Below are 25,436 nucleotides of genomic sequence, written 5' to 3' on the forward strand. Positions count from 1 at the left end.
TATTTGTTTGTTTGTTATGGGATAAGCAGAAATTTAACCATTTCCCTCTAGGGGCCTTCCAAATAGACCAGGGAAATACATCAGACTAATGAGCAAAAGAAACAGAGGCTCTTTTGAGGTGACTCATCATTACAAAATGTTTTAGGTCGAAGTTTGCCTGACCCAGATTGCTTTTAAATAAGCCCTGAAGATTTAGTTCTCAGATTGGGGGGGATAGGGGTGGTGGTAATTTTCTTAAATTCTTCTTCTACTTTGAAATTGTAATTTAAAATGGTTGGCTGCTAATCTTCCATGCTATACTCTTCACTAAAATATTTAAATTTGTTATGATTGTGTATTCTAGTCTTATTTTCAATTTTGTTTTATAATATTTTTTTCAAAAAGGGTGAAATGCCTTGCTATGCTAATATAGACCTGAAACAAAGCTTATCAAAATTTAAATGAACAGTTATTTATCTTCCCCCGCTACACTCCCAACAAATCTCTCCAAATCTGCAACCTGAATGTCAAGAGAAATTTGCACCTGCCGAAGAAAGTAATTAATTCCCTTCCATGTTGACCTTTGCAATATTAACATTAATCAGGCTTACTTGTCATTTACAAAGCATACTCTTCCCACCAACCAGTGTGAATATTATGAATTATTATTCACATAAATAGCTTGGCCCTGAGAAAGAATTCTAATCCAGAGTTGCTCAGTCCAGGACCTAGGCATCCAAAAGGCAAGGATGCAAAATAAAAAAAGTCAAAAGGGCAACACCATTGTGTGAATGGTGATTCACATTTGATTTCCATGTGGGGCCACACCACAGAACAGCCCCCCACCCCTCAACACACCTGGTCCAGGGATCTATGAATCACATGATGCAGAACAGTTTTAAGTCTGCCTCTTGTAATACTTCCACCCCGAATGATTCCACTTAGACAGTGGTGGGCTGCTGCTTGGTCAGACCAGTTCTGGTGAACCAGTAGTTGTGATCACTGGCTTCGTTCGGCCATCCACCTTTGTGCTATCCTTTTCATATATACTAAGTTTCTGGCTCATTCTCCCCAGCCCACGCTGCCCAGCTGAATTCCGTGCCATGTCTGCTATACTCACTGGTGCTGCCTGAGTAGATTAGCTGCATGTTTGAAAGTGCATTTCAGCCCCGAAGAGCATGTGCGCGCTCACAACCGGTGAACCGGTGGTTAACGTAAGTGCAGCCTACCTCTGCACTTACAACCATTTCCCAGTTGTAATTCACAATGGTACAACGTCTTTCGGCCATAGGCCCATGAGCTTGCCTTCATCTCCTCCCCAACCCATGAATGGGATACACTTAAATCATCTGTGGAATATCGTTTAACACTGCGAAAGAGTCAAGCAATGGGACTGGGGAGGAATCTGAAGAAAAGGAGGTTCAGTGTGTGTGTGGTGTCTTCCTTTTGCATCTATCAGTGACCTTTTTAAAAGCTGCATCTTTTTCGGGGCATTCACAGCTTGACAAAGCTCAAGGAAAGGACATGTTTGGTTTAAGTACGGAGGTACTAAGAAAAATGATGCACAGTCAGAATTTTCCCTTCAAAACTGGTATGTTGTACAGATCTACAAAGCAAAAACAGAAGGGATGTTTTCTCCTTTACTCCAGTGCAGTACAAGGATTGAGTTTTTAAAAAACATTGTTACCCATTATTTTGGAAAGAAGTCAGGATGCCCACAGAGCCTGGGAATAGAGGCAACCGAAGCAGGCAGGGATTGGCAATGGGGACAGCAATTATAATACTGGTAGAGTATTCTGCCAATTCAAAAAGAATGGAACTAGAGAGTAGGAAAAGGCTCATGGGCACAATTCTGGGTGGTACAATGAGGACAACCAAACATGTCACTCTATTGCCCCAGTCTTTTAAGTAATCTTATCTCTTATTTTTTTAAAAATAAAGCCTGGAAAATAGCCTTGTTAAATGAATTGGACTTGAGCTTGAAACTTCATTTTGTCTTAAGTTATAAGGCACAATGTTGATGATACAGTGATTGAATTTATGATTATGCTTAGCCATAATGTGGTTTGTTGAGCTTTGACTTGGCCTGTTGTATGAATGCAAGCATTTTGGTTTATAAACAGTGATTAATTATAACCTAGTGCATTTTTATTATGGTTTATTCAAAGAGCTGTTCTTAAATGTGCCTTGCCATCATGAAATGCATAAAACTGCCATTCGTAGAGTATAGTTTGTGTCTTAGGTGAACTTGGCCAATAGTGGGATATTTAGGAAGCCATGGTTAAGCAAAGAAAGGTTAAATGCAAGCTCTGTATCAAAACTGTCTTAAGTAAGTCAACTAATTTGGTTTTTAACAGACTATCGGATTAGATTAGACTGAAACAGGTCTCTCAAATCTAGGCTGTAAAAATCCAGGTGATCAGTAGATGGTAGCAGGAATTTATTTGACCTCTATTTTACCATCTAATAGTAATCTCAATTTTTACAGTCCAGACAGATAGCATAACCCAGTTAATTAGAATGTTAGTTCCCAGTCATCCTCGCATCACTGGATTTAAGAAAAAAATCAATCCTGGCAGCTGTTTTGTCTTGCTAGGTTTTGTTATTTTCATATTTATCTTAAATTTTCCAATGTCTCACCTATAAGAATCTTACCTTTTACAGGTAGTCTTCTTAAGACCATAACTGGGATCAGTAACCCAGTCATAAGTCATTATGGTCGTAAGTCAAAGCACTCACATGATCAGAAGTAATTGTCCAGCCTTTTTCTTGGTAGTCATTAAGCAAACATTGTGGTTGTTAAATGAACCTATTCATCGGAACAGGTGTTTTTGTTTTTTTTTACCAGGGACAGTGCAAACATTTAAAAGTATTGGGGATGCTTAAAGGGCCATAAAGCACCTATTCTGTGGCTGTTGTGATTTAGAACAGTCCTAAAATAATATGTCTTACTTCAAGGATTAGATATGTATTTATCCTGACTGGTGGCCTCCAAAGCTTGTCTGCAGAATCTTGTAAAGTAGTGGTGGAGAATCTGTTAGATCTGGAGGAGTGGGCGCAAAGAACGGAGACGAGGCATCGAATAGTGACTCAACTCTTTATTAGTGACTTCAGAAAGAGAACAACGTGCTAGGGCAGCAGCAGCTCCTTTTATAGAGCTGGCTGCTGTCACAGTGTCCAATGATTTAAGTTTGCCGCGCTGGAAGCGTCCAATCAGCGGCGACCCGCTATCAGCCAATCAGACTAGTCGGAAACGACCAATCACGATCTGCTAACTGCGGGCCAATGAGAAGTGCAGGATTACGAGCCTGGTGTGGAAGTAAAACTATTAGGATTTAAAACTAGTGCGTTTGCTTAGTTCGTAACAACCCTTCCCCCTAGGTTCCGTCTGAGGGGTGGGGTGATGTATTCTTCCAAATAGGCAGGTCGTTTCACCTGTCTACTCGATTTACGTTGCTCCACCGGTCTTTGCCCTGGCTCTGGTTCCGGTGTGCTGCGTGCCGGACTTGATGGCAATGATAGTCCAACCTCTTCGCTGGGTGACTTGGGGTTGTCATCTCTGCTTCCGTCACGGCTGTCATTTGGATTCCTTGGATTTGCTTCAGTTGCAGTACTGCTTTGTGGCGAGGCGATCACCTGGCTTGGTTCTCCTTTGGCCGGTGAGTATCCCCGGGTTGGTTGTGTTGATTGCTGGTTTTCGCTTACTGGGTCGTGTGCTACTTCTCTTCCGGTCCCTTCGGTTTCCCTCCCCCCCCCTGGTTTGAAATTCAGGGCTTGTGATGGGAGTAGGTGCTAGTCGGGAGCAAAGTTGGTCGATGTGGCGCTTCCACGTTTTCCCATCATCGGTTTGTAAACGGTAGGATTGAGGGCCCGTAGTTTGGGTTACGGTAGCAGGGACCCACAATGGGTCGCCGGAAAAGTTTTTTGCAAAGACTAGGTCGCCTATCTTGAATGTGCGACATCTGCTGCTGGACCCCAGGGGCTTCTCCGGCGTGTAGGCAGGGTGTAGGCGATCAAGATGTGAGCCCCAGAATGTGAGTTTTCGGCCCATGAGCAGTTCGGGCGGGGTTCTGTTTGTGGTGCTGCTTGGGGTGATATGCTGGAGGAGAAGCATCCTGGTCACCTTGTCATCGATGTCCCCATGGTCCATCTTGTGTAGCGTTTTCTTTATGAATTGGACCATGCGCTCAGCCCTGTCATTGGCCGCTGGGTGAGCCAGCGAAGTTAAAGCGTGGCGTATTCCCCGGTCTGCTAGGTACTGTTCAAATGCCAGAGCAGTGAATTGGGGGCCATTATCTGAGACCAGGATATCCGGTAACCCGTGCGTAGCGAATAGTCTGTTTAGTTTTTTGACAACTGCTTCTGTGGTGGTGCTCTTCATTTTGTGGACCTCCAGCCAGTTGGAATAGGCATCTACTGTTATAAGAAATGTGTGTCCCTTGGTGGGTCCCGCAAAATTGATGTGGATACGGGACCAAGGACCTTGAGGCGTTTCCCATTCAGTAGGTGGGGCTTTTGGTGGAGCTGAGCGAGTTTCCTGACATTTGGAGCAGGTGGCCACCCAGGTCTCTATTTGCTTATCTATACCTGGCCACCATGCGTAGCTCCTTGCCAGTGCCTTCATGCGCACGATGCCTGGGTGTCCATCGTGCAACAGTTTTAGAACGTTATGCTGTAGTCTCTCAGGGATTACGACTCTGTCTCCCCACAAGATGCATCCTTTTTGGGAGAAAAGTTCTGTCTGTCGGTTTTTAAAAGGTTTAAGGATGTCACTGGGTTCGTTGTCAGGCCAACCTCTTTCCACCCAGCTGAGGACTCGTGCCAAACAAGGATCTTTCTTTGTTTCTGAGGCGATGTCCCGTGCAGTCAGGGGTGGTGACGGAAGAGTTTCTATTTGTAGTGCAGCTAGGGTTGGAGCTGGGTCGCTGATGACTTCTGGAAGCGGAGAACGGCTCAAAGCGTCAGCGTGGGGAATGGCTTTTCCGGGGCGATGTAGTAGTTGGTAATTGTAGGCAGCCAGAAACTCTGACCAACGTGTCATTCGGGGTGATAAAATGTGGGGAGTTGGTTTGTCTCCCGCTAAGATGCCAAGTAATGGTTTGTGATCGGTGATTATGGCAAAGGGTCTTCCGTATACATACTCATGGAATCGTTTGATCGCAGACACGATAGTGAGAGCCTCCTTATCGAGTTGAAAAAAACGCAATAGGTGCCTCAGTTCCGTTTGGCAGGACGTGGCTCAAGATGGCTCCTACTCCAAACGGTGAGGCGTCGCAGGTGACAGTTAAAGGTAAAGTCTCGTTATATTGCATTAATACAGAATCTGAAGTTAAAAGGCTCGTTCTTCCCGGTGTCTCCAGATCCAGGGCTCCTTCTTGTCGAGGAGCCTATGCAGGGGTTCAGCAACGGTTGCTTTCTGGGGCAAGAAGATGTTATAAAAATTAATGAGTCCCAGAAAGGCTTGGAGATCTGTTTTAGTCCTGGGTCTTGGGGCGTTTTTTATGGCAGCTAGTTTTTTCTCAGTAGGGTGAATTCCTTGTTTGTCAAGAAGGTACCCCAGGAATTCAACCCTCTCAGTACATAGTTGGCACTTGTCCTTCTTGACCTTCAGGCCAGCGTCTTTGAATTTCTGGAGAACCATTCTGAGTCGTTTTTCTAATAGGCTTTTAGTGGGGGCAGCTATCAAGACATCATCGAAGTAGGGCACAACCCCTTTTATGCCCTATAATAGTCTCTCCATCAGACTTTGGAAAATGCCCGGTGCTACACTCACTCCGAATTGGAGTCTATTACACTTGAATGCACCCCTGTGCGTGACTATAGTCTGGGCTTCTGCAGTCTGTGCATCTACGGGCAGTTGCTGGTACGCCTGGGCTAGGTCCAATTTTGCAAATATTTTTCCACCTCCCAAGGAATGAAGAACGTGTTGGACCACAGGTACGGGGTAAGCGCTCTGCTGAAGTGCGTGATTTAGGGTGGCCCGGTAGTCCCCACATATTCTCAAGGATCCGTCAGGTTTTATGGGAGTGACAATCGGGGTCTCCCATCGGGCGTGGTCAATCGGTTCCAACACGCCCTGGGCTATTAATTTGTCCAATTGTTCATCAATCTTTGGCTTGAGTGCAAATGGCACTCGACGAGGCTTAAGGCGAATGGGTGCGATATCGGGGCTGAGATTAAACGATATGGGGGATCCTTTGTACTTGCCTAGTTCCTCGGTAAATACGTCCTGGAATTCCTGGACGAGGGCCGCTTCCCAGTCATCGCTTCCGGTCTGGTGTATGCCTGCTAGTTCAATTCCTAGCGACGTGAACCACTGCAAGCCTAGCAAGCTGGGCCGATCTCGATCGACGATGGTAAGAGGAAGAGTTGCAGTGTGGTCTTTGAAAGATACTTGGATGTGGCGGGTACCGGCAACTGGGATTCTGTTCCCTTGGTAGTCTTTTAATATGATTTTTTGAGTGCTGAGGTCCTGGCGACGGATGTCAGGGATCAGCTGTTTGAGGGTTCTCCATGAGACCATTGATAAAGACAACCCGGAGTCGACTTCCATAACACATGGTTGATTTGCAATGGTAACCTTCACTTGGATTTTCCTTGCATCTAGGAACGAAGCGTGGCCGATGGTGATGGTTTGATGCGTCTCTTCTCGTCTAGTTGAATTGGCGGGTGCTCTATTTCTGTAGTGGTAGTGGCTCCATTGGTTGTTTAGGCGGTCCCGAGTTACTGGCGGGGTGCCTGTTGTCTGCCGGAAATTATATTCTCTTCTGTTTGGGCTGGATCCTCGCTTGCTTCTGCATACTTTTGCGATGTGTCCCCTCTTTCTACAGGAACGGCAGAGTGCGTCTAGGAATTTGCAGTCTGACCGCGGGTGATTACCCCCACATCCAGCACATTGCCGCGAAGATTTAGGGTTCCGCTGGTCTCGCTGGTCGCGTTCTGACCTGAGGCGGTTGACCTCCTCTTCCTCGCTTTCTGATGACGACTCGAGGTCCTCATGGTGGGTGGTCGTTGTGTGCTTTTCGGAGAAGGGCGTAGTGTCACTGGCGAGTTGGTGGTGCGGTGCGTTCGCTCGGCGCATTCGAGCGGCTGATTTCCTGGTTGCTTCTGCTGCAGTAGCTTCGGCGATGACATCTGCGAGGCCGATGTCCCCCTTCGTCATAATTTTGCTCTGGGTCGTAGGGTCTTCCAGACCCAGAACGATTCGGTCTCTCAAGGCTTCCTCGAAGTTTGCGAAGCCACAGAGTCCCGCCAGGTTCCTGAGATCAGCGATGAAGTCTCCAACACTCTCGCTTTTCTGTTGGTCCCTCTGGTAAAACTCATGTCTTCTGATGAGTGTTGGCACCGCCGGTGCATAATGGGCCCGGAGGATCGGCGCGAGGTTGTCCCAATCCATTGTCTTGACTTCGGCTGGTTTCACAAGTGCTTTTGCCATTTTAAAAACGGCGGGCCCGCAATGGGTCAGGAATACAGCTCGTTTCTTGCCAGGCGTGGCATCTTTTAGATTGTTGGTCTCCATGAACATCTGGAACCTGTCCATATACGAGTCCCAGTCTTCATTAGCCGGGTCAAATGGAGCGGGTGGTATGGCGCTGCTGGTCATTCTGTCGCTAGCGGGTGCGCTCTTAGCCACGTGCTCTGCTTGGTGCTCAGCGAGTGTTCAGTCAGCTCTATCGTCTCCGCATCCCATCCTCATCGCCAGTGTTAGATCTGGAGGAGTGGGCGCAAAGAATGGAGACGAGGCATCGAATAGTGACTCAACTCTTTATTAGTGACTTCAGAAAGAGAACAACGTGCTAGGGCAGCAGCAGCTCCTTTTATAGAGCTGGCTGCTGTCACAGTGTCCAATGATTTAAGTTTGCCACGCTGGAAGCGTCCAATCAGCGGCGACCCGCTATCAGCCAATCAGACTAGTCGGAAATGACCAATCACGATCTGCTAACTGCGGGCCAATGAGAAGTGCAGGATTACGAGCCTGCTGTGGAAGTAAAACTATTAGGATTTAAAACTAGTGCATTTGCTTAGTTCGTAACAGAATCTCCACTCCTTCAGATATAACAAACCAACTTCTTTCAACCATCACCAGCAAAGCCAATAAGGAAGGCTATAATCCAACAACTTTTGAAAGATCAAAGTCCCTTTTAGATATTTTTCTTTGTATGATCTGTGTAGAAATCGTGCATTGATGGAGACCCTGCTGTGGAGCAGATTGCAACTTAAAAATTACAGGGCAATATGTGAATAGTTCCCTACATACATACACATTTATGCATACCAGGGAATTAAAGTTCATTGCCATAAAACAGAGTAGCAAAAAGTATATTTAATGAGATTCCCTCTATCATTTGAAGTGACAAGTTTCTAAGAACATTTTGCTGTTTAAATTGTCATTTGATGTTTGCAGGCAGATTCCATAGCTGTGGTCTAACTGTTTTTCCAACTGGAAAGGCCTTGTCACAATTGTGATGAGAAGACATTTCAGAGCATTAAAAAAAAAAAAGTTCACCTTGATTGACTCAGACTAGTCACACAGTAACCATGTGGATGTCATTGAAAGTAGACTTTCAGCTATTTTAAACTGTCATCAAGCAGTCCTAAGTCAAGACTGCCTGTAAATGGGAAACATCAGCTTATAAGGCTTATTTAGACACACTGGTTCTAAATTTGAAGCACTTTCTAGCCATCGATAGACTTCTCCCAAAAACAGCATGTAAGACACAGTCAAAGAGCATACTCTTGCTATGGTCTTTTATCAGAGAAAAGAATAAACCAGGATTTGGCACTGTATGTTTGTTTTGTTACAAGTTCTACAGTGAAACAATAAAAAAGCTTTTTTTTCTTTGATGGAACAGTAAAACAATGATTAGTTTTTTAGTATTTACCAGGTTACTGGTGAAAGAATGAAAAATTGGGCCTGTTTTTTAAATAATAATAATAATTGTTGGATATGTATAATAATGGGCCTGTCTCTGATCTGGTTTGGCTTTGAACTGGGTGAAATTGACAAAGGTCCTGCCACACATTTCTTTCATCCTCAATCAGAGGATCAAAAAAAGATTGAGATTCCATCAACCATGTTGTCTATTCTGGTTTTCTCCAAAACGAGGGGTAGAAGATTTTCCCAGTCATCTATTGATTCCTTTTTTAATTAGAGGTAGAGGGCCTGAACAAAACTTTCCTCCTGCAACTTCAGTTCTATAAATGAAATTCCCAATATCACATCTGAGGGCACCAATATGCCCAGGCACACTTTCCTTTTACATGTTCTTTGCCACATTTGCCTTTTGCACACACAAAAAATCTCCTCCAGAAGCAATTCCCAGCAGTCTCTACTATCCTCCTTATTTCCAAGAAAACTTCTGGGCCCCAAATGAGACCCCGAAAGCTTATAAATCACTGCAATCCAGCATTTACTGCTGTTTCAGAATGACAACCTTGTCTGGGATAAACACAGATGAGCAAAAGCTTTGAGAACATCCAAGGAAAAACAGCAGTTATTGCCTAACGTAATGTTTCCAACATAATGTCAGTAGCCTTGCTGCAAGGCTCCCTACAAGCTAATTTCAACATTCTATTCCAGGGTGTTAAATTCGCATCGCCACATCATCGTCATGTGATGTATCACACTTTTTTCCCCTTCGCTAAACCGGGGTTTGGCGTGGCCAGTGTGTTAGTGTTTGGGGATTAACCCCTAGCAGAGTATTGCAGCAGTAGTCAAGCCAGGCAGCCAAACGAGAGTGGAAGGGCCCCAGAGTATACACACACTGAACACAAACACTGTTTGTAGTTTAAATAGTTTTTAATCCATTTAGAGTTTAAAGCATTGTCATTCAGTCCATTTGTCATTCACTATATTTCCATCCAGTAAGACTCACTATTACAGTCCAAGTTAAGAATCCTTACAATATCTTTATCAGCCGATAAAGATATCTTCTCCTCCTTCGGTGCCTCTCTCCAGAGAAACAAACGCTGGATATTCAGCAAGACGTTCAAACAGTAGAACAGTTGAATTCCGCAGTAAATCAGCAAACAGTAGCAGACAGGATCATCTCGGTCACAGGCACAGTACAAACAGTATTCACAGTTAGTCACAGTAAGCTTTCCAGCTTCTAATGCTTCCTTATATTGTAACTTCTAACCGCACCCTTAATCGGCTAATTGCCTGCAACATTGTGCTTAAAGTGATAAGCACTTAAACCATGATATCTAAGTTTTATATATTTATTCACCCAAACCATATTTGGTATCAATGTTATACCTAACACAGTGTGTGATGAATCCAGCTTGCAGGTGCCAGTTTGACACCCCTGTTTCCAATTTCAATATTCTAAGTGTATCCATTAGCTAGAAAAAAGTTTGCATTTCTGCTCTGTAGCTGTGGCTAGTCCTTATTCACAAAGAACCTACAAGTAAGAGAACAAGCACAGCAACAACAGAGGATTTCTCTTCAGAGGATGCCTGCTCAGCAGCTCTCTCTGTTGGCTGAGAAGCCGCAAGTGTTCCTCCTCTGTGACTTTTAAGCATTTAGCAAGGGATGCGAGAAATTAATGGAAAAAAGCCTGAGAGCTTTATTGCATCCAGAGGCTTCAAATGCTATTACTCTGCCAAATAAGAATAAAATAATTCATGCAAGTATCACAGGGAATGAGCACTGTGTTTTCTCTCTGAGGCTAGACTGAAGTAGACATATAGTTTGATTAGCAAGTCACCATTTCTTGTCATCCTCTGGGGACAAGGAAGTACTGACAAGGCCAACCAAAGCTGTGAGTTTATGCAGCCAATGAGATCTCTCTGCCAGCACTTGTTTTATTTATGAACTCTCTAAGGCTGAGATTAAACAGAAGTGAGATGTTATCCACATACTGTTTTATCTCATCTGGAGCCTCTGTCTTTATAGGTACTGTTGGAAGAAAGAGGGCCTGCTAGCAAAATCAGCAGAGCTGGGGTTGGTAACCTCTCTTGCCTGACTGATTTCTTGACAACTTGGAAAATGAGTGGGTGCCCCCCCCCCAATGGCTGTTTCTTCCAAGATAATTGAGTTACAAAAGAAGAAAGCAAGAATTTGTTATGTGTAACAGGTAGTAAAGTAAGATCAGGACTGCATGAATCAGGAAGACTTTCCCAGCCTTATTCAAATATGTACAATTCCTATCTAGCATAAAAACTGGTGACAATAGTAGATCTGGAAGGGATCGAGCTGCAGTAGAATCTATCTTTCAACATTAAAATTAGAGTATATTAGTATAGCCCCAATTAAATTAAATTGGGCCAAGTATGAAGTAATAAGTCCCTCCCTCCTATGTGTTATTTGGACTATTTTGGGATACAAACCTGTTAGTCTTCTAAGACTACCAACAGTCAGATTTACCAAGTTTTTCTATCATTTGGATTGAAAGGGGAAACTGACAGAAATAGTCAATTTCAACCTGTTCCCAATGAGTCACCTAAAATGGATACAAAGGGAATGCAAGGGAATAGCCATCTGGAAGTTTTCCATGGAGTAGACAAAATTGCATCACCTCCCTTCCAAAGTAATGAAATAAATAGAAAGCATAACTCTGCACAACCTCTTATCAGCAGAAAAACAGAAAATGTTTAATTCACACATTTGAGGCAGAATCAGCAATATATCTTTTTCTCAGTTTAAATCTTTTTTTTCCTATAGTCCACCATTTTTTTAAAAAAAATGCTAAAGATATGTTTAATACAAGTTCTGTAGTCTTCTAGAAATCTTATAGAAAAGTACGTATGAGGAAACCAAATTGTATCTGAATGGCATTTTTGGTCAGGCTGTAATGCAGGCAAATGCCTCTATGAAAACTAGGTGTCTATTTCCTTCTGCAATCCATGCCAAATAGCTACAACCAGGGGTGGGATTCTACCAGTTCGCACCTATTCACTAGAACCAGTTGTTAACATTCTAAGCAGTTTGGAGAACCAGTTGTTAGAAGAAATTACTGGCCTAATCCTGTAAGGAAGGCAGGAAGGAAACATTCTGGTATTGCTTGCAGAAACTGCTTCTACATTAACCCTTATTACATTCTTGGCAGGACTAGATTTCCTGTCTCAGGAATTTCTCTGGAGTTTTTTTTCCTTCCTTTGCTGGTATTTTGCTTGTGTGGAGTGACCATTCAAAGTTACAATGGCACTGAAAAAAGTGACTTATGACCATTTTTCACACTTACGACTGTTGCAGCATCCCCACAGTCATGAGAGGCCAGGCGAGGAGATGCTTGCCTCGATGTGAGTGATATTGAGTTGGCCACGCCCAGCCTATAACATGACCACCAAGCCATGTTCACCCAGTCAATGACCACCAAGCCACGCCCACCAACTAAGCCACGCCCACAGAACCAGTTGTTAAAAAATTTGAATCTCACCCCTGGCTACAACTGGTAATATTTAGTTCTCTGAGGGGATCCTTGCATAACACAGCATATAGAATATGCTTTAATTTGCACTCTCGCATTGATAAATAAATTACAGGTAACAGACTTTGCTTAAACATTAAAGGCAACAATGATTTCATAATACAACAGAAGCTTTGGAAAGTCAAAAATCTTTTTTTGTGTGTGTATTTTGTTTCTTTCTATATTTTTAATTTTATTGCACCTTTATCTGCTATTTCTATATTGACTTTTTCTGTTCTCTCACTTGACTATCAGTCTATTAAGTTTTTTAAAATAAAAAGCAATGCATCCTCCTTTAGTAATATCAGTTACTAAAGAAGGACGTCTTCTAAAAGAAGCCTGGTTTTCCAACAGCAATTCTATAAATAGGCATATTGAACTACCACTGCCCTACCAAGCACTGAGACACCAGGAAAGACCCTGCAGGAGGAGCAGAGACCACTTCCCATTGGGGAGCAGGGACCGATGGCAGCCGCCCCCCCATCCCTGGGCATGTGGATTCATCCAATGAAGGCACAGCCAGGCCTGTTCAAATACAGAGGAGCCTGACAGAGCTACCTCAAGTTATAACAGACACGAATAATGAAGAATGAGTCAGGCCATCATAGGATCATGAGCAAAGCAACAAATTTCAATAGCTGGCAGTTTAACATCACCTCCTAGAGATAAGCATTCCAGGCTGGGTCTGGCAAGGGAGGAAAAAACAATAAGAGATAAGCCTCCTTTGAGCCTCCCTTAAGCCTCCATGACAGAAGCAAAAACAACAGAGCTAATTATAATTGGAAGGTGGTCGGGAGGGCCTATCACATGTGCAAGGACTATATTGATTAATGATATATAAAGGCAGAGATCTCTGTAATGGTAGCTTAATACTCTGACAATATCACCAGAGGCTGATGAAAGCTTAGTAAGTACAATAAATATATTTTTAAGTTTTGGAGATATTTAATGCTGTATCAAAATCTTCCCTCCAATTTCCCAAAAGTTTATATCGCAATCTTATTCTTGTGATGTTTTAGAATGTCTTGGTTGGTATTTGTGACCTTACTTAACAGTTGCAAAGAGATAGAGATTGTTGCTGTTTGTCATCTGTTATATATCTCTCCATCACTTTTCAGCGTCCCTAATGGCTGCTGTTTCCTCATCTAATAAAGCAGTATAGAAGTTCCCTCCAAAAATTTTCCCTTGTAGATTGATTGACTCAAGGGAAACTAGAGAGGCTTCAAGAGATAATTGTACAATTAAAGATAAGACCCTCAAACCTGTCCCTTGACCACTCTGCAAGTAAAGCAAGTGCAAGACAAATCCTACCCATTTCATCAAATTCCCATTTCTTTTCATTAGATTGAATGAGATTACTTTTTTAGAATGTAAAAAAAAAAAAAAGCTTCAGGAGTTGGTAAAATGTATTTCAGAATTCTGCAATAATTTGTTACAAGCAAACAGCTGGTCAGGGGCAATGAAATAGAATCTGTGGGAAGAATCTATAGAATCATATGGCTGGGTTGACAGTGCTCTTAGCTACTCAACCTTCCCTTTAGCAAGAACTGGTTTTCTTTCATCCTGATTCTGAGCCTCTTTTGAAAAATAGTTGCATATTGTGCTCTGACATACCTGGAGATTAGCAATGCTTAAGGAAAAACATCAAAACTAGTGGCTCTTATCCATTTGCATGGTGCTTCCCTAACTATGGCATACATATGCTCTGGCAAGATTTTTTTTTTCTTCTGTGGCCATATGACATTGCTTTTATCTCATTCTCACAAGTAAGACAGTTTTACCTTATCTTTCACTATATCAGGGTTAAAGTAGAATTTCTCTCCTTATGGCAGCACTAAGAGCAGCTCAAGGTACATAAAATCTGATAGGTTCTGTCAGCAGTTCCCTTAAGAGGGAATTCAGGTGAAACAGAAGTAGGAGAGCCATCAGCAAGTAGGATAGCACATTTCATGCAAGTATAATTTTCTGAGAACTCAATGGTGTATGAAGACCACTGAAACTCAAGTTTTTTGGAAATGTATGAGTGAAATCCAAGTTATCCAAATTTAGAACCTTTCTTCACTAATAATCATCCTTTGGTTATTATTAAATCTGAAGTTATGTTATGCAATCCAGTCTATTATTTGTATCTACAACTTTATTTTATTCACATTGATATATATTTAAGATTACCTTAAATATATAAATAATATATTATTTTAAGGTAATCTTAAATATATAAGATTATATATTTAAGGTAATCTTAAATATATATAAAAATTACCTTAAAAGCAATGAGGAAAACTTCTGAAACTGAGTAGCTTTCATTGCTCAATATATATAAATACTCTCTAATATTCTTCTAGGAATCCGTCTGTTCTCTCAGAACTATTGATTTTAAAAAGGCCTACAAAGAAAAACATCCATTACATCCATTTAAAATTTGAAGTGTAAACATTAGGCAGATCTGTATGATTACCACTAAAATGTGCTTCTTCTCATGATCGACAAAAAATTAAAGGACAGTCAATCTGCTTCAACTGATTGCTCTAGTTCATAGCACAACTTTACTTTGAGGAAGTTTTTAACCAAAGGTTTGATCGAGCAAAATGGCACTTTGGAGAGCTGCAGGGCATGAGCAAATATCTTGCCTGCATAGAGGCTCCTCATATCTATCTTGGGCTTAAGGCATTAATTCAAGTCTGGTATCCTACACACATGTTGCACTTCATTATAACTTTATAATGGCAACTAAAATGTAGTTAGTGGCAACTGACTACAGGAAATGCAATCCAGTGAATACAAATAATACCAGAGTAGGGAAAGGTGCTCTAATCATACATTTGCTTGGAATGGTTTGGCAAGGGTACTGTTTATCTATATGCTTTTGAGAAGTTATTCTCCAAGTATTTGAGTAGAAGTACTTATTGATTGGCAGATACATACATACATACATACATACATACATACATACATACATACATACACACACACACAGAGAGAGAGAGAGAGAGAGAGAGAGAGAGAGAGAGATGTCTTTCTTTCTTTCTTTCCTTTTCCAGGTCTATAGATGCATAACTGCACATAGATAAATAAGTATTTAAGTCTTTAGCATCAGGGTGGGTTGCATAATGCAGACAGTTGCTTGTCCTTAATCTCCCTCTGTTAATTAAATCTCTCTTGTGTGAGTGCCATTACAATGCAATGGATTTTCCACTCATTTGCCTTTGCCTTTCTTTAGAATATCAGATAATGCTTTTGACACATTTATGGCAGTGGAGGTTCCGTCTGTGTAGAAGGCAGACCTCCCTCTGCCCTAAAAACTCTCCTCTCGAACTTCCTTAGAATCCTCAGAAGGAACTAATAGGTAAATAATACAGTAAATGCAAGGGAAGCATAACCTTCAGGTACACCTAATAAAGCTAAATCTTCACAGAGATGATTAGTCAGCTGGGCACATATTAAAAGCAAACAAACAGAGCTGTTAAGACAATAAAGAAAATACTCCGTTGAAAGTTGCTTGGCTTATGTGGTTCAAAACATCTGTCAGCTGTCTTTCTCACATAACACAGTCACAAAATTAAAGTGGAATGCAGGTGCACATTTTGACACAGATAAAAAAACAAGTGGGTCTTCGATTACATTATTGCGGCCACCACTTTATTTGGCATACCCTGCAGATGGCATAGGAGGGAACTGGATCTCTGCAAGAAAGTTAGTTCATATAAAACTGAATGGCTTAAATTTAGATAAATGGAAATGGATATTGTTTTTCATATACTTGAATAACAGTTCTATGTGCTGCAGAGTGGGGATTTGGAGAGTTGCGTTCCAATACATCAGGGTCGGAAAAAGGTCTTTATAAATAATGGTCATTTGTAGAAGGGAAAAATAGGATGATTTTTCCAGAAAACTTAAATTATTGACACTGTTAGCATCCACTCTGGATGAAGGCCAAAATCTACTTGTAAAAAACAAGGAGAGAAGCAACCTTAAATTCTAGAGTGCAACCTGTTTCAACATTGTTTCGATTTCTGTCCTGGGTGCTGAAATATGTCCTAACTTCCATGGAATGCATTTTCTTTCTCATCTATGGCAAGCAGATTAGTACTTGAGTACAATATTTTTTGAAGTTGTGGAATGTAGAATGCCTGCAAGCACAAATCGCCCTGCAAACATCTCCCATTACTTCCACCATCCACCAAGGTTCTTGCCCAATTTCATTTTCAAGGTTTGGTTTATTTTTCCTCCCCCTTTGCCCCCCTCCCTTCTTCATTTTTAAGCAAAGTGTGAAAGTGCCATGGAACCAAACTAAGTACCATCCTCCATCACCAAATATATGGGTGCTCAAAGACATTCTTGAAAAATGAAAATTTTTAGAAAGGTGGCCATCTTCCAGAGAATTAAATAAGAAAAAAATGTGTTTTCAAGTGTTAGTCTGAATAGCCAGTTTGTTTGCCCACAAAAGCCCTTCAAATGGTCCACCTTAAAAAGACTGGAACTTCTGCAGTAAGCTATCTATACACATGGATTGTTTAGAAATGCAGAATCTCATTTGGCAGAAATTAATTTCATGGTCAGTGCTCTACAAACTGGGTCCCAAGAAAGGAGATTCATTTCACCATCAGTTTAAAACAAGAATGGTTGCTAAAATAGTACCCTTGGGACATGCTGCTGGCCTCTCTTTGCCACCTACACTAAAGTCTTCAATGAGCTGAATCATTTGCTAATTTACATCTCCATAAAATTGATCTAATTTCCATTAGATTTTTTTTTTCATACATCCAAGTTGGCCTCATGCCTTTTTCATCCATGTTGTACTTTTTTCAAACACATAGAAATATTTTCAAGTTTCCAGTTTGATGTCTTTCTCCTAGGAACCATGGTCTAGATCCGTGATGGCGAACCTATGGCACACGTGCTGGAAGTGGCACACAGAGCCACTTCTGCCAGCATGTGAGAGGTTGCCCAGAAGAGTCCCATTGTGCATGAGTGCGCGTCCCCTGCCTGACAGCTGATGGTTGGCTATCTGGCATGCATGCACGGGGGGGCAGGGGGCATGGGAGATGCGGTGCATGCACAGAGGTGTGTGGTGTGGGGGGGGATCCCGTACACATGCGCAGAGATGCATGGCATTCGGGGGTGTGGGGGCCCGTGTGTATTGCCTTCTGGGTGCTGGCATGTGAGCATGCAAGCACACACACAATTTTCGGCACAGGAGCCACCACTGGTCTAGGCAGAACACCAGACCATTACAGTGGGCAAAGTAGAAGAAGAGGCTATATTTGAAAAAGATATTTCTTAATTTTTAGCCATTTTATGCACACCACTCAAGCAGTTTAAAGCTGTGGGGTAGCAAGCATATTAAGGACACTCATGTCACAATGAAAAAACTGGATTTGTCAGCCTAGGTTTGAGACCCAAGCACCATGTGTCAGAACAAGCTCCTATCCTAGTTCCAGCTCCTGCCACCCTAGCAGCTCAAAAGTATGCAAATGTAAGTAGATAAATAGATAGCACTTCGGTGGGAAGGTAACAGCATTCCGTGGCATCATCCTGGCCACATGACATGTCTTTGGACAGCGTTGGCTCAATGGCCTTGAAATGGAGATGAACACTATTGTTGGCAATGACAAGGCAACAGAGAAATCCACAGAGGGACTCTATGTCACAATGCAAACATGTTGCAGAAGGTACAAGGACTAATTTTTTTTTGCTAAGTGGCAGTGTCCAATGTTTTATATAGTCTTAAATGAAAGGGTAAAAGTGCTTGGGATTCATGTGTCACAATTGTTGAAATGTTTGCTTGGAAATAGATGAGTGGGGCAAACATTTAGTTAAGAGTTCATAGGATTGCAGCCAGAAGGAATGTTTTCCATTCGTATTTATTTTGTTGGTATCTCAATCTAGCCAGAACTACCACATACTCCTTCCTTCAACATTTTTTTTCCTTTTGTATCAAATTTTAGATATGTTCTTTGGAATAGGGATGTGATTTTCTTGTACTCTATAGTTTGAAAGAGCACACTGCACGCTGAGTTGCTATTTTAAGAAATATATACATGTATTTATAGCAGGGAGCTTCTCTCATTCGGTTTACTCTTTTAAAGAGAAATATCTGAAATCAAAAGTCCACAGCTAAGTAATTACCACATTAGAATCAAATTATCCTAAAAGATTGCCAATTTTCAAATACTTTTTCAGGGTCAATTAAAAAAAAAAGTGATGAAGAGGCAGGAAAAATATATATTTAGGCCAGTATTTTCAGCCATGAGTTTTACACTTTAAAATCAGACTAGTTGCATAGTTATGCTCTGAAGATAAAGCTTTATTTGTGTTGGGTTTTCCCTAGTTTTCATGGTTGTTTCCTTTTGCCCCATGTCAGAAAACACAAACGCCACAATTCTGGTGTGTCTCCCACTAGTAGTAACATACTGAGATGCCTTAATCTAACCGAGAGCACAAATAAAGGCCAGGTTTTATTGACTATGAAAGCAATTTTAATTGGTGTGCTAAATATAAAGTTGATTGAGCTGAACTGTGACATATTGACCAATAACTGGAGAGAATTGGCCCCTTACAATGTGCAACCATTGTTTAGATTATATAAAACCTTCTATTCTCCATGGATAGCTAGGTTGCATCTCCATTCATGAACAAAGGAAAGGATTTAACATTTTAAAAAGAAGTAAAAGATTCCCTCAATTTATTTATTTATTTGAAACATTGGCTTAATGTTTGGAAGCAGAAACTTACCAACATGATTAGAAATACAAAATGGATTTGATGTGATTGTTTTAAAAATGACTCCCCCAAAGACCCTCCAATTTAGAAAGAAATGCAGATATGCACTCTACATTGTTCCCTGACTCTTGTTCTTCCCACAAACATTAATTGTAGGCAGTAGCCCATGAAATCTCATAGCTCCAGAATGAGCTTGCTGCCAGGATCCACAGATCTGGGCTACTTGCTAGGACAGGATGATTGAATTGCTGAGAGATTCCAGCCTTCCTCAAGCTTGAAGTGCAGATGCCTATGGCACTCAGAGGAAGCAATCAACTAGCTATCACCAAGTTCCCTTGCAATTGTTTTTCTGGTATACACCACCTGCCATGCATGCTACTGTGGGGCTGGGAGGGACCCACTAGGCAGTTTTCTGCAAGTATTATAGAAACAACTAGTTGGGATTAAAACTCATACACTTTTATAAACATTAATATTTTGTGAAGACTTTGCAACACTTTGTGGAAGTATTAACAACATGCAGTAAATATGTGCTGTTGAATTTTGATAGCTAATGGAGATAATATGAGCTATGGTGGTGCAGTGGTTAAACTGCAGGCTACTTCTGCTGACTGCCGGCTGCCAGCAATTTGGCAGTTCAAATCTCACCAGGCTCAAGGTTGACTCAGCCTTCCATCCTTCCCAGGTGGATAAACTGAGGTCTCAAATTGTTGAGGGCAAGATGCAAACCGTAAAACTGTAAACCACTTAGAGATGGCTGTAAAGCACTGTAATGTGGTATATAAGTCTAAGTGCTATTGCTAGTGCTAATAGTTATTTTAAGTTTGGGAACACCAAGACTTTATTACATTGTGGAAGTTTTAGAAACTTCAGAAGAATGGAATCTTTTTAAAAAACTGCCTCCTAAATATATTAGCTCTTACTGTTCTCTCATAATCACCTTTAGTCTGGTCAACAGGTAGTTCCATTAATATGCTAAGCAAGGGTGGCAGGGTATATCTGTTAACTCAAAAAAGGAAAAGAAAACCAATCTCTTTAACTATGTACTTGGTGATATGGTTATACCATTGCCTCAGTAGCCAAATCATTTATTATGGTATAAACATATTAAATATTCTACCCTTGATGTTTACCACTTATAATGGTAGATCCAGGTAACTTTGTAGGCTAAGACAGTTTTGAAGAAGGTTCATTAGTTGGCTTCTTTTTCTCCTAAGAACCAAGATGAACAAGTTGGGAAGTATTAAATTTACTTACATATATAACATCCTCTCTCTGTCTCATCCACTCCCCATAAACATATACATGAAGAGTAACAGCAGCTTTTCCTTTCAAATTTAAAAAAAAAAACAAGTCTTCAACTTTTGAAGATGCAATACCTTGAGAGGAAGGAAAGAGGACTTTCTTGGAGCCTTGTAATGTCATATCAGAAGTCCATCTGCCAGATTTGATCTGTGAGCCACGGCCTCAGATGATTTTTTAATCACTGCTCTGAAAATAACATTTATTCATAGCCTGTAAGTCTTTGGCTGAATACTACGGAATTTAAGAAAAAGATGTTTCAGGCATGCATAGTTTAAAAGTGTCTGTAAATTGCTTGCTATACATGAAATTGTCTGTTCCTGTATGATTTTATTTCATCAGGAACTCATTACTTCTGGTGAGGCTGAATTAATGAATTGCTAGCCTGCTATTTTGTAGTTTTTTTTATCTTTAGATGATGAGAAGGTGGAGGAGGATTTTCTGCCTCTCACCTCTATCTCACCTTGCTGCCATAAGGCAGTCAATGCATAATGAAAATAAAACACAAAGATGAAAAGTATCATGAAAGCCACTAAAATCACTAGACACGCTAGCACAAGCTGACATACTCTGACTAAAGTGGAAGGTCTTCACCCCTTGCTAAAAGGCAGCTGGAGGCAAGTAAATCTACCTTCTGAGAAAATTATTTCTCTAGCTTCAGAGGAATATAAAAAAAGCGGTCCTCTTCTGTACGTCCAACAAATGGCCTTTGAAAAATGAAAGCATCTTTCAGAGGGCCTCTCCCCATACATTAGCAATCTAGCTGTTATAGTTCCTGTCCCGTTTATTTGCTTTGCGGATGATTACCATATTCTGTTTTTTGTTCTTTGCAGGTGCCTCAGGGAGACTGGAATAATATGCTGACGAGGGACAAAGACAATGAAATTCCATGCCGGCGCATGAGAAGCGGGAGTTATATCAAAGCCATGGGTGATGATGACAGTGAGGACTCAGAAACCAGCCCCAAGCCATCTCCTAAAACTGCAGCACGGAGGCAAAGTTACCTCAAGGCCACTCAACAGTCACTGGGTGAACAGAGTACCACTCAAAGGTACATCCTTCTAACTTCAGAAGTTCCTGTTTCAGTAGCACAACATCTTTGGATGTGGTGACTATGGCTCAAGTGAATTTCAGAAGGGAGGAAATATGCCTAATTTCACGTAGAAAGAGTGGGTCTAGACAGGGGTGGGATGCTACCGGGATCCAAATTGAGGTAACAGGTAGCCCTCTACAACAACTGAGTCCAAAATTTATGTTGCTAAGTGGTCTCACTCATTTGTTAAATGAGTTTTACAACCTTTCTTGCCACCATTGTTAAGTGAATCATTGCAGTTGTTAAATTAGCCATATGGCTGCTAGCTGAATCTGGCTTCCCCGTTGACTTTGCTTGTCAGAAGGTCGCAAAAGATAATCGCATGAACCCAGAACACCACAACTATCATAAATATGAACCACTTGTCAAGTGCCTGAATTTTGATCATATGGCCATTGGGATGCTGCAACGGTCATTAAGTGTGAAAAAAAAGGTCAGAAGTCACTTTTTTCAGCCATTGTAACTTTAAACGGTCACTAAACAAACTGTTGTTAAGTCAAGGACTACCTCTATTCCTGCTCAACAGATGTCTGACAATCACTAGAATGCTTCCCATTGAAGGAGCCCGCCATCTCTCTCGGCCTAATTGATTCCATGTCAAACTGTAGCAACTTTAGGAAGTTTTACATAAGGGAAGCAAAACTTGGTGAATGATAGAAAAAAGTGGGAGACCTCTGCGAGTTACTTCTGACACAGAAGAAAAGAATGGGCATTTTTAGATATCCTGACCTCTGGAAAGAATGGCTATTATTTTCTGGAGTGTGTGTGGGGGGCAACCTGCACTCCCTCTTTTGTTGCCCACCAAACTTTTAGGAGCCTAGCACACATTTCCTTGCCATTCAACTGATCAGCCTATAATTGTTTACAGAAAGAGATAGTTGGTTTTTCACAGCTTAAGCTCCATCCCTCCAAATTACTCAAGTGTCCTGCTTTATTAGCGCAAATGGGATGATATTCAGGGTATATAGTAATGGCAGGAGGGACACATATCCTTTCTTACAGGTAGACATTTGCAAGCTTGAGTTAAACTCAAACTGATGAAAAATTAGAATGCGAGAGAGGCCTTTATTCAGAATTTTGATGAAGTTACAAAGAGGAACACCAGTCAAAACAGGTAAAAATGAATTGTGAAACCACCAACAGAAAGGAGCAGATGATCACTCCATGAACAATATTTACTGTATGAAGGGAACTGGACTTGGCCTCTTTATGGCTGTCATTTCCCAATATGGCTGTATCATCCTGATTTATTTATCTATTCATTTGTTTGTCAGAAATGGTGTAGGGTCTCCCACTTGGGCGGGGGGTTGGACTAGATGACCTATAAGGTCCCTTCCAACTCTGATTATTTGTTATCTGTTATCTAGATTTGAAGACTGCCTATAACTCCCAAAGGACTCTCAGTGGCTTACAATACATGGGGTGGGGGGGAGGGGATCAAACAAAAATATGCATCCAGAAAAGTAAGACAGTCAAATATTCCACAATCAACAAAAAATATTTTTAACAGCTTCCTGAGCAACTGTAGAGTCGAAATCATTTGAATTTCTGGTGGTTGTTGTTGCAGAAGGCAGGTGCCACAAGAGAGAAGGACATTCTAATTCCGGATGCATGGCATTGTTTGAATGAAGGGACCTACAGCATATACAGTACATTCAGTTTAATCTCTCTAGGTGGGCATAAACAATCAGAAACAGCCAAGCCTACCACATGTAAGATTTTATAGGTAATAATGAATTGCATACAGAAGCCAACGGCAGCTCAGGGAGCAGGGATGGTCATAATTTACTGTATATGTTTACATGTATGCACATACATAGGTATATAAAACGGAGATGAAGTTAAGGAGTGAGACAATATTTTTATCCCAATTTTCCCAGCACACGATACATATAATGGTTGCAAAAAGTATTCAAAGTTGAGGTATAACAACAGAATAATGATTTAGAAATAAGAAAGTAAAAATCCTATACCTAGCTTCCATCTTTGATCATTGTTCTGCTTTTGTACTCTGTGGGGGAAAAGGATTTTGTTTCAAAACACAGCTTGTATAAATCAAATACAATCGACTGGGCTCTAGGAGAGTTGTTGATGGCTGCAGTGCATAGTCAATAAAGTAACTCACCTGTCTTGATTGTTGCAGAAAAAAATGAAGTAATGTACTATATAATTTAGTGCCATCTACTGGCCATGCAGGGGAAACATTTGGTTCAGTTTTTAAACTGAACACTTCAAAGGGCGTCTTAAAAAGCTGTGATTGAGGGATTTATTTATTTTTATTTATTTATTTTTTTAAAACAAGTTTTATTAATTTTCAAAACACACAAGTCATCATTATCCATTACATATTTGAACCTTTTTCCATTATAAATTTAACAAGTCAGGTGAACTATAATTCTGTTTTAAACCATTTCCATATAAACATACAAAAACCTCTTATCCATTTTCTCTTTATTTCTCTTTACTCTTATTCCATTTTATTATTATTATTTCATCTATTTCTTTCTGACTTAGTTACCATTATTCTCATTCTATATTTCTGCAAGATTTCATTAATTCTCCCCCCAAAAAAAACATATATACACAACACACAAAACATAAAAAAAGATCTTTTTGGAAAGTAACTTGGACCCAGGTATCTCTTTCTTCATGGACTTCAATTGTATTCATGCTCATTTTACATATCATTACTTATTTTATTTACCATTCTAAGTCTTCTATATTAACTTCTCCCCATATTTCACTCTTTTTAATTCTATCTTAATTAATCATCTTAATTTGAGTCATTATATTTGTATCTTTTGTCCATTCTTTATTGTACCTTTGTCTCATTCCTTATAAAAAAAAGAAAAGAAATTTCTCCTGAAATCACTAATCAGAGTGTGATGCCTTTCTATCTCCCCACTAAATTAATCAAGTTAATCTTTAAAATAACACCTAATACCCAATCCGATTTTGCTTGGTACATTCTAACTGAATAATACATCCAGAATAATTAAATACATAGTTAAACAATAAATCTAAATATTAAAAACAAATACTATAATAAAAATTTTATAATAACATCAATACCATAATCTTATTAAACTCTTTAATTAAAGCTCAATATTCTAAATCTCCCCTCATATTATTAAATTATAAAACCAATCATTATTAACATTTCAACATTTTAATCTCTTATCAACTCTTAAGCCATTTAAGTTTTCTATTTCTAATACAATACTACAATATCATCTTATGTACCTTGCAAAATCTCTTTGCAGAAATTATACTTATCCTTTATCCCTAAAAAAGATTCCTTTTTCCCATTTAATTTCAAAACTTTGTAGCTTTTCTCCACCTTTTCCCTTTCTTTCTTCTCCCAACAAACCTTTCTACCCCCCCTTCTTCTAGCCTCTGCCTTACTGGCTTCCCTTCTCTGTCGTATTCCTCTTCCCTTTTGTTTACCATCATTATATTGATTTTGCACCTTATTTTTCCCTTTCTTAAATATTTTTTTAAATCTTAAGTCCTTTATTTCTCTTCCTTTCCCTCTTCCTTCCCTCTTGGTTGAGTTCTGAGATTTATTAAAGATGGCTTCCTCTCCTTCTTCTTCTTCTGCTGTCTTCATCTGTTGCAATGTTTGTTGATAGTTAATGAGCGCCATTTCCAAAAAAAGACAGGCTTCTTTCAAACCAGCTTTACCATTTTTTTTTGCTTGCTCATAGTCCCTTCTCAGTTCCTCAATAGAAGGAGCCATTATAAATCTTTTCTTTTCTTTTCTTTTCTCTTACAACAACCAAAATATTCCAAAGGAAAAATAAAACAATCCCAAAGTTATCAATCAGTCCAAACCAAGACAGAGTTCCCACTCTCTCCTCCTAGGGTAGTATCAATCAGAAAAAAAGAAAGTCCAAATCTATTTCTTAAAATCTTATTGCAATATATTT

At 40.5% G+C, this 25,436-nt stretch overlaps 1 protein-coding gene across 2 annotated transcripts in view; it reads left to right on the forward strand.

Annotated features, from left to right (window-relative positions):
• DLGAP4 (DLG associated protein 4) overlaps nt 1-25,436 on the forward strand; it is a 398,191-nt gene that overhangs the window by 280,967 nt on the left and 91,788 nt on the right. For both annotated transcript variants that reach the window (XM_087959401.1, XM_087959402.1), the window contains exon 4: nt 21,248-21,465. In XM_087959401.1, the coding sequence (XP_087815527.1) occupies nt 21,248-21,465 (218 nt within the window). The remainder of the gene's footprint in view (nt 1-21,247; nt 21,466-25,436) is intronic.

The sequence above is a fragment of the Notechis scutatus genome, chromosome 3, assembly GCF_049901735.1.
Source record: "Notechis scutatus isolate UNSWTSFEM ecotype Mainland chromosome 3, rNotScu1.2, whole genome shotgun sequence".
NCBI lineage: Eukaryota > Metazoa > Chordata > Lepidosauria > Squamata > Elapidae > Notechis > Notechis scutatus.